Below are 15,007 nucleotides of genomic sequence, written 5' to 3'. Positions count from 1 at the left end.
AAGAAATTATTAATATACTGATATACTTTGTTAGATTCCAAACTAACTACCTCGTTGAAAGGATGTATAGTCGATAAGATAATTGATTGAGGCCGTGAAAACGGTATAAATGTATACTGAATTTATTAGCAAAATTTTATTTTCGATTAGGAGAAACAGGAATGATCTTTTTATATAACAATGCTTGGTTACAAATGTTGTACTGTGTGTATGTAACGAATATTTAAACTAAAATTTTTGCTATGTATGGAAAGGAACAAACCAATAATCGGGTAGGTCGAAATGTAAAATAAAAGATATCTGTAGTGTGCAGTTAAGTAGTAATGCGATCAACTATACGATACAAAAGCGTAATTCACACGAGATTACAGAGATCGTGGATTTTGCTTTTATGTAAAAAATAAAATTCTTTCACTGTCATTGAAATTAAGGTTCCATCAAAAAGGAAAAAATTTCTATAATGTAAATTAATGTTGTATTTCTTAAAACAAAATATATTCCCGGTTATTGACAATTGTGTTCCAATTTATGGACAAATCTTCCCGTGTATGCTTCATTGTTCATTCGAATGAATTTCGTAATCGAGTATCGAATGCTTCGCGTTCAGCAACGATTGGCAAATGCTATTTTCGAGTAAATGCAATTTCGAAGATGTGGACAGAGACATTTGGCGCCAAATATTATGACTGTCGGGTATCGGAGTGTTCGAAAAATTGATTGACGAGCTAAAAGTACGCCTCGTTGGCCTGTCACACGCGACATAAACGTTTCGCGTACGAGAAAACTTTCCCGCTCTATCGATCTCCTTTCCGCGTTGCGTCATTGCTAATTAAATCCCGTTACAATTAAAATCAACACCCCTCGAATTTGGTGCAAATATCCCTGAAATCGAAATCGAAGCGAAAAAATAGAAACGAAACGTTAAATTGAAATTTCTTTTTTCGACTAAACTACCGTAATTAATTCGTCTCGTTCGTTTTCCTCGGTTACGCAACACGCAATCATAATTTTCGCGATGAAATGTCCCGTCGCCGTTCCATATTTTATTTGCATAAAATCGATGTTACACGCACGTTGCTCCGACTTTGTATACGCTTCGTTCTTTTTCTCTCTTTTTTATTTAAATTACGTGGGTATCCTAACAACAAAATCGATAAAGTGTCATGGCTACGGGGTCTACGCGGACAAATATGATGGATGTTTTATCGTACGTAAACGACGATGAAAGTAATATCGAATCAAAGTAATATCGCTTAAATTGAAACGCCAAACGTTTACTAACGAAACGAACAGTCGTAATGGAACCGTAGATATTCGAGTTGCACGAACAGCGCTTTGACAACTACTTATTAACGCTGTCGCGAGCACATAGTGTTTTATGTTCGTATGAGCAGACATTTTGGCGAATAAGAGGAGGACGTGCGCACACAAAACTCGAATAGGCACTATAGCTTAATAATTTCTCGACTTCGTTTGAAAAAAATACACACGACTGGAGAAATTAAAACATTTCCATGATTCTGTATTTCGCGTATATGCAGATCGATTTTTGCAAAACTAGAGTCGCGTGTGCTCTAAAGCACCACAAAACATTTCTGCGCTTTTCATTTATATACAGTTACTGTCACATATATTCGTATATTATAATGGGGATTCACTGTAAATGAAAAAAAACTTGTTTCTTGTGAATTTAGTCGTTGTTTTTGAAACTGGTATTAGACCACTTTTTCATACATTGATATTCCATGGTTTGTATTAGAAAAAATTAAAAAGGTAACTTGGCAACGGTTATGCCACGTTGGAAATATCGATTCTCGTCGCATTGTTGTTGTTCTTATTATTGTACACCGTTTATATTATACCTCTCTATCAGTCTTATAATTGCATTACTAACCTGAAACTACTTTGTAAATAGAAGTAATACAGTGCAATTAAAAACATTTGCTAAAAATAAATGGAAAGAATTCATAAAAAACAAAAGTTGTTTTTTCATTTATAATGAATCACTGTTATAATGTACGAACATGAGTAGGAGTATCTGTATACACAGATACTATGCAGATGTATATACATATATATTTGGGTCAGAAGTTCAGTGACGAAATCTGTCAGTTGAGTGGTATGAATTAGATGTATTGAACAACAAATTGGGGGAAAGCAATAGCAAATAATTAGTGTTTAAAGTAAGTTAAACATGGTAATTGTGTTGTTTGATTCATACTTTTAAAAAATACAGCTACATGTATCATTATCAACATTATTCGTTACTGTCACGCGAGGATAATATATACGATAGAACCTCGATTTAACGGGCCAAGTGGGATGATGGAGTTCTACTAAATACTTTACTAAATAATAAATGATATACATTTAAAGACGAATAACATCAGTCTTTAGAATAAGAACTACAAATTTACGACATTAAGTAACTCGTGAAATATTTGCTGTTTGAAGAAATGTTATTTGTTTTGTTCAGAAATGGAATTTAGTTCACATTTTACTTAATTTAGCAAAGAGATGCTAGGTCAAGATGACAATTTTCTTATCCAATTTTAAAATGACACGTGGAAGAATCGAACGCCATAACATTTGTGGAATCTATTAAATAGAAGTTTAAAAAAAAAAAGTAGAACCTAGTACTCTGAACCTTTCTCTATAAATGTGTTTACTTTTTAAATATATACGTAACCTTTAATAATAGAATGAACATTTATCGATATTTTTCGATGTTCTAGTTATTCCCTGATTTTGACGATTCGAGTAGCAATATTCGTTATTAAAAACTGATGCGAAGTTTTGTTTCTGCCTGAACAAATTGACCACGCGCGGCGTGCACGTGGTTTTACGGATCGAAATTGGTAAAACGAATCGCGCTCGACCGACAAAACAAATTTAATTCGTACGTCACTGACGCCGTTTCGCAAAATGTCACGTCCAGCGAGGATGATATGTATTCCTACCCTTTTTAAATAATTAACGGAGGACACGGATCTTTCGGCCGCGAATCCGGGATCGTCCGGTAAATATTGAATTGAATGTCATTGCCTTCGTGTCCGCGGTCGGATATAGAATATGAAATTCGTTATGCGAGTCGCCGAACGGCTGTCCATCAAAACAGCCTTCGTTACATCCTCTCGATAACTGGAAATAGTTTTCTCAATCATTCATGCAAATCGTATATTCCGGCTGTGACCCTATTTCGTAAATTGGAACGAATCGATTTATGTACTTCGCCGTTCCTTCTACGTATATCCCGCCTTCCGTGGTATACTAACTAAATTTGTGTACATATACAGGATACGACTAAATTGATGAAATATCCGCGAAATGGGCCATTCAAAAATCAAATTTTAACAAATTTACTTCTTTTAGTCTTAGCACAAGTGAAGTTTTGTATGCAATCAAATTTAATACTTAGTTTAATTAAAAATAAATTAGATCGATCCTGACAAAACACATTATACACAGTAAAATCAAAGAAAATACATTTTGTATATTTATAGTTTATTCTTATCCATCTTCATTTTTTTTTCTATGTATAGAATAAGAGATATTGTAATAATGTATAATTTACTTTACTGCATTTTCTGATATTAAGGATAATTTTATTTCTTGCAAATATTATAAATTATGTTATTATTAAACATACAATTTCGAAATTATGTATGTGATGGAGGAGATGTTCTAAAAAAGATTAAAACCACGTTTTAATGAGGTATTATTTCGCCATACGTACGAAACCTTGTTTCGAAGTTGAATTTTTCCCTTGCAGTAACATAATTTGATAAATTATTGTCAAGTTTTATTTTTCAAATCTCTGTATGTTCTGACGAATTATTTCTTTTCCTGGAAATTATTGTATATTGGAAATTAGAAATTATTAATTGTGAGTATGTATTTCTCTGCGAAATGTGAAATGTGAGGTACGAAATTCCGTAAAACACGAGTTTCACCATATAATCCTTCCAAAAGAGATCCGTGCATTCCTCTTGCAATGTATTCCATAATATTCACTCTTAATGTACATCAAACACACAGGTACAACGTGATACATGGACACATACACGAAGATCATATAACGGCGTACATACACGAGAATTATCGAGGAAGTGCAAAGAGATAGGAAGAGTAACAAGTACAGAGAACACGATACTTACTATCAGAGACGTTGCTCTGGAAAGATCAGAAGGTTCGAGGGCAAGGAGTGTATCAAATAGACGATGAAGAAATTATTTACGCAAATAGACAAAGTACGCCTACGATGGAAGAGTCGATGGACGTTTCATTACTTTAATGCAATATTTGAATAAATAGAAATTTATTGAAACGTAAATTCAATCTCGTGTTAAAGGTCAATCGTAAATTGACAACAATTTTAATAAGCGTGTAATTACTTTCTTTACGAACTTACTGTTATCTCAGTCAAATTATTTTCGCAATATTTTGTCAAAAATTCTAACAAGAAAGTTACCAACAAAAATTTATAGACATCAAGTGTGCAACAAACATAATATAAATCTCGAAAATAGTCCGTTTTCGTAATCATTCTGGGTTTTTCAAATAGGGTCTTGTATTTGTTATTATATTGTAGAGGACATTATAATGAATTCAAAAAGCATATTACGCGATATTTTTATTAATACAATATTAAGTTTACAGTAATGAAAGTAATAACTCAGTTAAATATGTTACTACTAATATTTTCTTATTAAAAATATAGTGTAATTTACTTTTTAAATTTCTTTTAATTTCCCATACAATACAACGAAAAGAAAAATAATCATATTTGAAAAATTCAAGGTGACCGTTCGTCTTTTTTACTACAAAAACAAGCTATTCTCGAAATTTTCATTATCCTCGTTTGTTGGACACTTGATATCCATGCATTTTTGTTCAAATTACAGATTTTACACGAAAACTAATCGGTGTTGGAGAATTAATTTTCACTTAAATACGTTCTAAGAAATCACATAAAATTAATGAAAATTGTACGGTTCGATTAAAAAGGAAATTACTACATTTTCAGACGATTCGAATAGATATTAATTATTCGTCTAACAAAGTTGTATAAAGAACTGTGTACGATGCGATGCCCATCGACTCAACGATTCGTAAACGAGATCCAACAGGATGAAACGGTTCCCAACGTGTCCAAATCGCATCCGTGGATCGCTCAAGGTATCTAATCACCCGGAAGGAGAGAAAAGTGGCCTCTAAGAGAGGGATTCCGTGAGGTCGCATGCAACGACACAAAGAAAGCGACACCGATTGAACGAAACATGGTTTGAGGAAGGGACCGATTGTTCACCTCTCCTGGACTCAACGTCGATGGTGATACACTCGGCTGGCCGAGTGTCGAACTGCATGAAGATGGTGGTGAAGGCGGGGTCGATGACGAAGGGGACCAAGAAGAGGAAGGCAAAGAGGCTGAAGGTGCTGAGGAGGATGAAGAACGCGGTCGTGTAGAACAGCAGCTTCTGCAGGAACGTCTGCTTCTCCTTTTCGTCCGCCATCTTGGAGAACAAACGGCAGTGCTCGTTTCAATGATGCACCCAATTGACGTCGTCGTCGTCCTCGGCGTGCTCGCTGCCCGTCGTCACGTTCGACGTCGATGAGACGAAACGATCTGCGGATTTATCTCCTGTTTCACAGCGCACCTTTTGCTTTTTCATCGCGTCTCAAGGAAATCGAGCTTTCTCCCTTTGGACGCCCCTTCGAACTTTATTCATTTATTCGCGACGAAAATTGTAAGAAACCAGGTTCACGGTATTCTTTTGTTATTTGAATAGTTCTTATTAAATTGAGTAACATTTACTTGTACTATTTTTTTATTGTGCATAGTTACAGAGTTGAGCACATAGAAGTGCAGTAGTGATTTTGAAAATGAACCCCAGACGTGATTCGTAAGTTGTACATTTCTATCGTTCTACTGGTGTCGAATTTCACCTCCGCTGTACGAAAGATGCATGTTTCTGAACAGAATCAAATACTTGTCTCTAAACGTAGTTATTGAATCAATTTCAATTTTCAGCTTTAGCTCTACAACTATTCATAATAAAAATATATAATACAAGTAAATGTTAATAATTTCACAAATCTAGGGGCCTCTGTTTTCTCTGATCAGTCACCCCAAAAGAACTTGTTACTGGATCACTCAATTGAACAAATAATAAAGTCGATATCTTTACTGGTTTTTGAGAAATCCAGTTCCTGGTGTTTGAGAATTCCAGATCGAACAAGTTACATCTTTATTTATGTCATGATAGTGTAAGAAATAGTGTAAGAAAACTCTGCCTGGCAGCATTTGTATGCCAGCTGACTTCAGCGATCGAATATTGCGTGGCCTCGTGAATCTACAAGCTACTTTGTTAAATAAGTTAGGTCTAGAGTTAGGTTAAGACAGTATCAGGAAAGTCTATCTATCACTCGGGCCTGGAAGCGTTTTAACGAATGTGGAATATGCTAGGTCAAGCTAGTACCAGATGAAATCTCTGCATCTCGGTACGACGGAAAATGTTTATTGAAGAACTAACTGAAACTATCTAACATCATACTCTGCCTTCACGAATTTCAAAGCTATCTAATCGAACGAGTTACGCCTTGAGTTACCATCAAAATAGTACAAGGAAAGATTCTGTACCTGGCGAATCTAAAACTAAAAATCTTGTCGAGTAATATATTCTTACTAACAACATATTTCACATGTCCAATTAGCTTTGATAAAATTTCGATTGGATGTTACAGTATTCTACCCAAAGTATAAAAATCTATATAGATCACTATAACTTCCAATCGAAATTTTGTCAAATTTAATTGAACATCTGAAGACAAACTCAATAGATTTCAAGAAACTTAATATTAGCAGAATTTCTTGAGTTACAGTAGAGTGTTAGTTGTGGGTGTCATACATTGTTTGTATGCATCGTTTTGAAAATTGCTATCGTTGAAATTCATCGAAGATGTCAGAATTCCAATAATAAATAATGAAAAGTCGTTTCGTTCGTGATTTTCAACGTAGATGTGTTTTTCGTTTTCGAAATCTTCCAAGTTTACCGATCTCGTGTTTGAGTTGACGCATCTCGTGGGACACCGAGAGGATACCAAAGTAATTTTACGCTACGATTCCGTGTTCCGTCAGTGTTCGAGTCTTCTATTATATTTATCGCAACGATGTCAGCATTGTTTCAGGAAAACTGAGCTTTCTGTACCGAGATTCAATAAATCTCTACGAACGCCGAGCGATTCACGGGGCAATATCGATTACACTTTCAGGATCTTCTGATATGCTTTAACGTTTCACGGGTATATTCCAGTAGGAAACTCGTTTACATCGGCAATAGCAACGTAAAGAATTTTTCTAGAAATTCTGATGGACGATAAGCCATAACTGTGTTCATTTTGATCCAAATCTAAATTTAACTATTTCGCATTCCACTATGTTGTCGATTTATTTTTTGCATTCTTTCATGAAACACAATATACTTACATTGCATTAAATTCGTCTGATGTATTTACTTTTAAATAAGTAACAATAAAGGTAGGTAAACACCGGTAAATTATTTAGTAAAATAAAATACAATCAATTAATCCTGCTAGGGAATATTATATTTGTGTTCAGTCTTTTGTAAACAAGGATACACGTTTTTATCATGGAAGACGTTAATGGTATTAATTCTTATGAAGTAAAATAACTTTTTGAATGTTTAATTTTCATCTTCTACTTGCCTCCTAAAACTACACTATATTCTGATCGATTATTGTTCTTTAAGCGCTAATAAATACAACTTAAGCGAACCATTGAAGAATTGCAGACGCTAAAGTAAAATCTAAATAAACGTAAACACACGCTGTGATGCGTTCCATCAGGCTTTCCAATATTTCCGATCGTTCTACTATCGATTTGGAACGCGGCATGGCAATACCTTACTCTTTATTATCCCGTAAATAAGACAAACCCCCGCTATTCGCATTTCGGATTACGTCTCACGGAGCTATCCCTCTATTCATTGAAGCGACACGCGGCAATTTCGTATTATTAGGCGTAAGAAATTATCATAACAATGTAGAGCATCGACGCGATACGCAAGTTACATGCTTGTCATTCTATTTGTAAATAATTCTATTTAATCATGTATAATTAATGAAAGATTACAATCTGGAGAAAGCCTAGTACTGAATAAAAAATAACAAATATTATTATTTCTACTGTAAAGAAAGATACTAGTACGGTACTTTTAAATTGATGTTCAAGTTTTACAAATAAAAATAGATGGCCGAGTTTTAATGTAACATTAATTTTCATTTGATTGTATAGAAAACATTATTTTTTACACAGAATCATTAAATAAAGTATAAATTTAAAAAATTTGTTAAGCAGAGAAAATTACGCTTTATCTGAAAGTTTAATTTTATTATAATATGATCTTATTGTTAGTAAAATCGTAAAGTAATAAAACTGATTAGTTTTAGAACTAAAATTCAATTCTTCTTCACTAGGAAGCTGGGGAATTTGTTGGTTAAGAACAATAGTTTTCAATTTTTTTCGAAATGTGATCAAGTCAAGGACCACTTTGTGTCTATTTGTATACATAAAAACATTTTTGACCAGAAATGTTGGTCGTAAAATGCAGAAACGTTACTTATTCCTTTCTCTTTCCTCTTCACAACCCATCCAAATCTCTCTTCCCTCTTGCTATAAGCCTTATGGTAGATTAAATAAAAGGAGGTACATTCCAAACTTTAGCTTATGGGTAATAAAAGAAACAACAATAAAATGAATTCAGATTCAATTAATTTCATCTATTAAAAATAGAAGTTATAATCAAGATTAAATTATAAAATATAATGAGAAGATTGAATCTATATTTGAGTCACAATATTTGAAAATTTTTGTCACATGAAGTAATATGCATTTACTTTCCTAACACTCTATTGCGTACTGTTGTACTTATCGAGGTAAATTTATTTCACGTAACATATTCCAATAATAAACAAGTTGTTAATAATGTCACTGTGTCACACCGAAAATGTCATCGAGCATGGCAAACACGATTGCCTTTCGACTTTAAATAGAAGCAGACTATTGTTCTTATTTAATCTAGAAGAAATTATGTTACACCAAAATGGCAAAAATGGTAGTAATTTGAAGAAATTACATAAGTTTTGCTACAAATTTTATACTCTTTTTGTATTGCAAAACTAAATCTTTTAACATATTGAGATAATTCAAGTTTAAACAAAAACTGGATGATTAATTTATTTGTAAATTTAAAGTCGATTGATTGGCCAGTTATTGGAATATAATGATCATGAATTTAACTCAGACGGAGATGAATATTTTACCACAAACACTTTATATTTGAAAAAGTGTTTCAACAATTCCAAACAGTTCATTAACCTGATCCTTAAATTGATTAAGAAGTATGCAGAATGATTCTAGAAACTGGAGTAGTAATTCTTTTCCAAACGGAGATACAACAAATTTATGTTTATCAACATTTGAACGCGTGTTGGGGTAAAGTGATATCCTAATATAAAACACGAACTATAGTAGTTAAGAACTAGTTTAGAATATTTACAATAAACAAACGTTGAACATTTCTTTCTATTTCACTCACTGTGAGTGTTTCTTATTTTCATCTACCATACGATCGAGCCTAACAGAGATAAGATTCGACGATTCTTAGAATGGTATCTCGTAAACTATTGTCTATACGCCTTCACTGACCATGCCACGACGCTTTTATACGCGGAACAATGGTTAGGAACACTTTGCGTAAAAATAAAAACATAAAAAACTTCGTGTAAATTAAAAAACAAGTTGAACCAAACAAAAAAATTATGTTATCGACAAACTAGCTCGTCCCAGTTTCTGGAATCGTCATATATTACGTCTATATTTCTGTAAATGTAGAATCAACAAGATCAGCGACCGAACTCGAGCAATTCACCTATATCGACACAGACTTCGAATTCACATTTTCTACACTAATCACACGTTTACGAGTTTCTTTGTTTCCTGGTGGCTGAGAAACTCCATTCCTTGGACACTTTTAGCTTTCAACGGGGAAACGAACGCGACTCGCGTTTTGAGGTTTGCATATTCCCGGAATCACGAAATACTGTCGCCCTCCTTGCCCCCCCCCCTCCCCTCTTTTATTGGATTCCGAGCGACTCGCGTATCACGAGCCTCCCGCAGGCACAGCCCGCCCTTAAAGCTTTCAATAACGCGTCGCGCAAGCTCCTTTTAATACATCCGACGAGGAAACGCGAACGACCACCGAACGCTGTCCCCACGTTCGCCCTTCTTTCCTCCTCCCCTTCCATTTACGAACGTAACTCTAACTACACTCAACGTTTCCGTGCACTTTAGGCCGTAAACTGCGGATTTGTTTTATTGGATTGCCCTGATTTACGTAGCGCCAGCTTCGTCGAGATAAAACTTGGTCCCAAGCTCCTGCGTACCCGAGTATCTTCCAACGACGGGTTTCCGTTCACCCACTTCTTCCTTGCGGGGGAAAGTACACGCTACGGAATTACGCCCCACCTTTTACGATGATAATTATACGTACGAACCGCGTGAATGCGCGCGTAATTGAAGCCTTGAAAAAAAAGCTATACTCCGCCGACCACGAGGGTTTCAGCCAGCAAAATTGGGTAATCGTACTTACTTGATCTAAGCGTCGCTTAATTACCGCGGAAAGCAAAACGCGTGGGAAACTTTTCTCTCCTGCACGACCACGAGCTTTCAAACACCATCAGACTAATTTGCCGCGCGATTCGCTGTAAAGCTTCGCTTCCGAATCTGGCGACTGGTGTTCTCTACTTTAGAAAAATGTGCGTTTCTTTCATGGCGAAGCTGACTCTCAATTTTCAATTCTTGTAAGTTTTCTTCGAGATAATTATTTTCTTAGAAATATGCTGTAATATACTTTGACTTCTCTTGTGTATACAGAGTGTTCGGTCACCCCTGGGAAAAATTTTAATAGAGGATTCTAGAGGCCAAAATAAGACGAAAATGAAGAATACCAATTTGTTAGTGGAGGCTTCGTTAAAAAGTTATTAACAATTAAATTCAAAAATTTCAAATCGTTTTGGAAAAATTATGTTCAGTTGCGGTTCACTTTTGAGAAAAAAATTCGAGTAAGTGCCTAAATTCGACAAAAAAAAATTTTTTCAAATCGTTTTAAAAAAATTATTTTTAGTTGCGGGGGTCAATTACAATCATTTTTGGTCATTACACATACCCCCGAAATCCTACTCACTTTCGAGAAAAAAATTCTTTTCCGAAAATATAATGTCTGACCATACCATCGATATGTTTCACTGAATTTTCATGCGAATCTTTAAAACGTCATAACTTCTGAACGGATTGGACGATTTTAGTGTTTAAAAAAGCAAACTACGCGTATTTTGATGGAGAATATGTACAAATCGCAAAAATATTCGGAAAGTTGATCATTGACCCCGCAAAATGAGAAAAACCCCCAAAAAATGGTCCAATTTTCAAACAGCCATAACTCCTACAATTGTGAATATATTTCAATGAAACTTTTTTCTGAAGTAGAGCTCATGGGTACCTACAAAAAAGTATTAGACAACTTTTTAATAGGGCGTCAAACAAAATTACTAAAAATGAAAAACAAATTTCTAAGAAAAATCCACAGGGGGTAGGTGCCTAAATTTTTCGGCAAAATTCAAAAATTTGAAATCGTTCTGAAAAAATTATTTCTGGTGGCGGGGGTCAATTACAATCATTTTTGGTGAATAAACATACCCCCGAAATCCTAACCACTTTTGAGAAAAAAATTCAGTACAGTCGGAACTTTAAACGTTAATAACTTTTTAACGAAGCCTTCATCAACAAATTGGTATTCTTGATTTTCGTCTTATTTTGGCCTCTACAATCCCCCATTAAAATTTTAGAGATCAAAATAAGACGAAAATCAAGAATATTAATTTGTTGATTGAGGCTTCGTTAAAAAGTTATTAACGTTTAAAGTTCCATCTGTAGAACGGCAGAACTGTAAGGCTGTCGATACGTCAGTAAGTAGAGTTTCTCATGCTGAGTGAGAACCACTATCACGCGCACACAGGCGGAATTTTAAACGTTAATAATTTTATAACGAAGCCTCAATCAACAAATTGGTATTTTTGATTTTCGTGTTAGTTTTGCTTCTAGAATTTCACATTAAAATTGTTTCCAGGGGTGGCCAAACATCCTGTATACTACAAATAAAAGTTTGAGAAGAAAAATAACATGGTATATACAATAGTGTTCGCTTATATGACGCCAAGTTTGCCCACTTATATGATATCGAGTTATCCCCGCCATTTCCTGGTCGTATTTCGTAAGGAAAGTAAAATTTATTTCTAACTGCATGTTTAAAGAGAACAGAAGATCGTTGTATATCGTACGAAGAGCTGGGAATGTAAGGTATATTCTCACAAAGTGCATTCCTTTCTGTTTGACTTGCATTTTCCGCTTAAATGCAAAGAAACTGGATTTCATGACCACAAAGTGCTATTCTTCTTTATTGACTCGGCGTGCTCCGTGCCTGGAAGTTACGTCAGAACAAGCTGATGCTACACACAGGACTCAAAGAAGCGTTTTGTGTGAAATCATCCTCACCGGTATACTTTGTCATTTTACATTTTTGTCTCCTTTGTGCGCTGACTATTTCACGGCAAAGGAATCCTAACTACACACGGATCTTTTCTAGCAACTTCTAGTCTAAAATTTGGCATAAAAATGTCTCATAACTACTAAGTTTATTGCCTTGGCGATGAAACTACGAATTCTTTAAACACTTGGAACGTTTTCTTCCCCTCGGATAAACACCATGTAAATAAGTGACGACTTTCGAATGCAGATAGTAGAAATATTGTCGTTCATATTGCTTGCTGCTAACCAAAGAATTTTTCACTGCTTTATCAAAACATGTTATTTGAAAAATATGAAATCTTTCAATATATGAAAACATTTATAATAAAGTAAGTTTAAGACTTATCGAAATTTTAACATTGTTTTCCGAGAAAACGATTGAGTTTCTATTTATGGTTCCTTTGACACTTTTTATCCTCTCGATTAACGGAACACGATGCAATAAAGAAAACCTTGACCTTGAAAAGCCGGTCAAGGTCAATTTTATGGTTCATACTTTTAACAATCTCCATCGATCCAAAGGTGCAGAATCACGCTGTGATGGTCGTGATAGATAATTTTTGTACATTCTGTGCAGAACATAAAAAAAAAATACGATGTTCGCAGCAAAAAAGTTAGTTTCCTCGTGTTTGAAAAAGTTTGAAACCACATACAATTACGATCATTATGAGTGACATCCATTAACAGGAAAGAATTAATTGAACAGTAATCAGAGCCTACGATTTTTCGTTAAAAGGCTTCTACAGTGATTCTGTTGTGAAGCAACTACTAATAGGGGTTGCAAACCGGATTACTTATGAAGAAGAAGATATTGATCTAAACAAGGGTAGCGACCATTAAACACTTTAAACGCTGGTTTAAAAGAAAGTAGCTCTGTCTTTGCGACGAACTACATGTGTTCTTTCTCATGAACACTTATCGGATAATCAGACAAGTAATATAAAAGAATAGTGCTGGAAACCAAATCGTTTGAAGATGCCGATAAAAAAAAATACGATCATTTGCAACGAGGACAAGAATGGCCTTTCGCTGTGGAATGTCAAAGCACACGATTTTTTAACGACACGATCAAAGTTACTGCAATTTATCTGGGACGTATCATTTTACCTGTATTCTTTAGACCTTTATAGATTTTAATAAACGAAACTTCATTGAAGGTCGTGGACGAATTGTATTTACATCTTCAAAAGCAATAACTTAAGAAATAAATATGTACATACATATGTGTAATTTGGTTTGTATTAAGACCAATAATAAATGAACATGATAGAAAAAAGTTATAATATAATTCTATAAATAAATCAAATGATAAGTGTGTATCACAGAAGTGGAAAAAGTATTATTAACAAATATAATATTTTAATATCGAATATCTGTATATCATGAACACTAGTTCCTTTTGATAGTAACCCATAGGTCTGTCTTGTTCTTCATACTAATTTAATTTGTCATTTCTTGTAGAAGATTATTTAGTCACTGATGACGAAATCCCATTAATTCCTTCACAAAAATTACAGCAGATTATGCACCCCTCAAAACCATCATCAATTTTGAAGATATTTAAATAGACAGAGTTCATGAGACATACAGTATATATTATCCTACTGGTATTTAGATAATTAAATTAGTATATGTATATATATTAAGTAGAAAATTAAATTAGTAAGAAGCGAAGACATCCTTGAATCGAAGATATCCTTGAAGCGAAGATTTCCTACTTATTACTATTACTTTTCCACTTTTATTCTAAGCATTTTTGTTATTTATGAAATTATCCTACAATAATCTAGATAAACGATCTACATGAATAAAAGATTCTATTGTATTCATCGTTGCTTTTAATACTAACCAAGAATTTATCAAGTAATTAAGGAACAAAAAGGTTGGTCTATTCAGTAATCGAAGATTCTACGTCATCTATCGATTTCCCATTCATACGGAAATTCCGTAATATCATAATTCGCATATTTTCTTGGACACATTCTCTGAACGCCGATAGGCGTTTACCGCACGCAATGCACCAATCGACCGGGGCACTTATAAATGTCCACAGCATCGACTAGGTTAAATACGATTCTCATAAGCGTGACACGGATTGATGTTCGACCGAAAAATACGGAAACTGAACCCAATCTATCACCCCCAGGACGTCTTATCCCGAATCGAATTTCAATTTACGTGAGGCCACTAAAACTCGAACCGTCCAAGCTAAATCGTGTTGTGCGAGCTGCAACATTGCTCCTTCAATCGATTCCGAACGAGCCCTTTCGACAGTAACCTTGTCGACCTAATACAAAAATCTTCGATCCAATTAAACAAGAAGGTAGTCGGTACAACCACGTT

At 34.5% G+C, this 15,007-nt stretch overlaps 1 protein-coding gene across 3 annotated transcripts in view; it reads right to left on the bottom strand.

Moving 5' to 3' along the window:
* Positions 1-15,007, bottom strand: part of LOC143343063 (cilia- and flagella-associated protein 298) — a 132,744-nt gene that overhangs the window by 33,363 nt on the left and 84,374 nt on the right. For 2 of the 3 annotated variants that reach the window (XM_076767577.1, XM_076767578.1), the window contains exon 2: positions 5,309-5,626. The exons of the other annotated variant lie outside the window; for it this stretch is intronic. In XM_076767577.1, the coding sequence (XP_076623692.1) occupies positions 5,309-5,513 (205 nt within the window). In that variant the 5' untranslated portion in view covers positions 5,514-5,626. The remainder of the gene's footprint in view (positions 1-5,308; positions 5,627-15,007) is intronic. 3 annotated transcript variants of the gene reach the window in all.

This window comes from Colletes latitarsis, chromosome 6, assembly GCF_051014445.1.
Source record: "Colletes latitarsis isolate SP2378_abdomen chromosome 6, iyColLati1, whole genome shotgun sequence".
NCBI lineage: Eukaryota > Metazoa > Arthropoda > Insecta > Hymenoptera > Colletidae > Colletes > Colletes latitarsis.
This window is presented reverse-complemented; position numbering and strand designations above follow the sequence as displayed.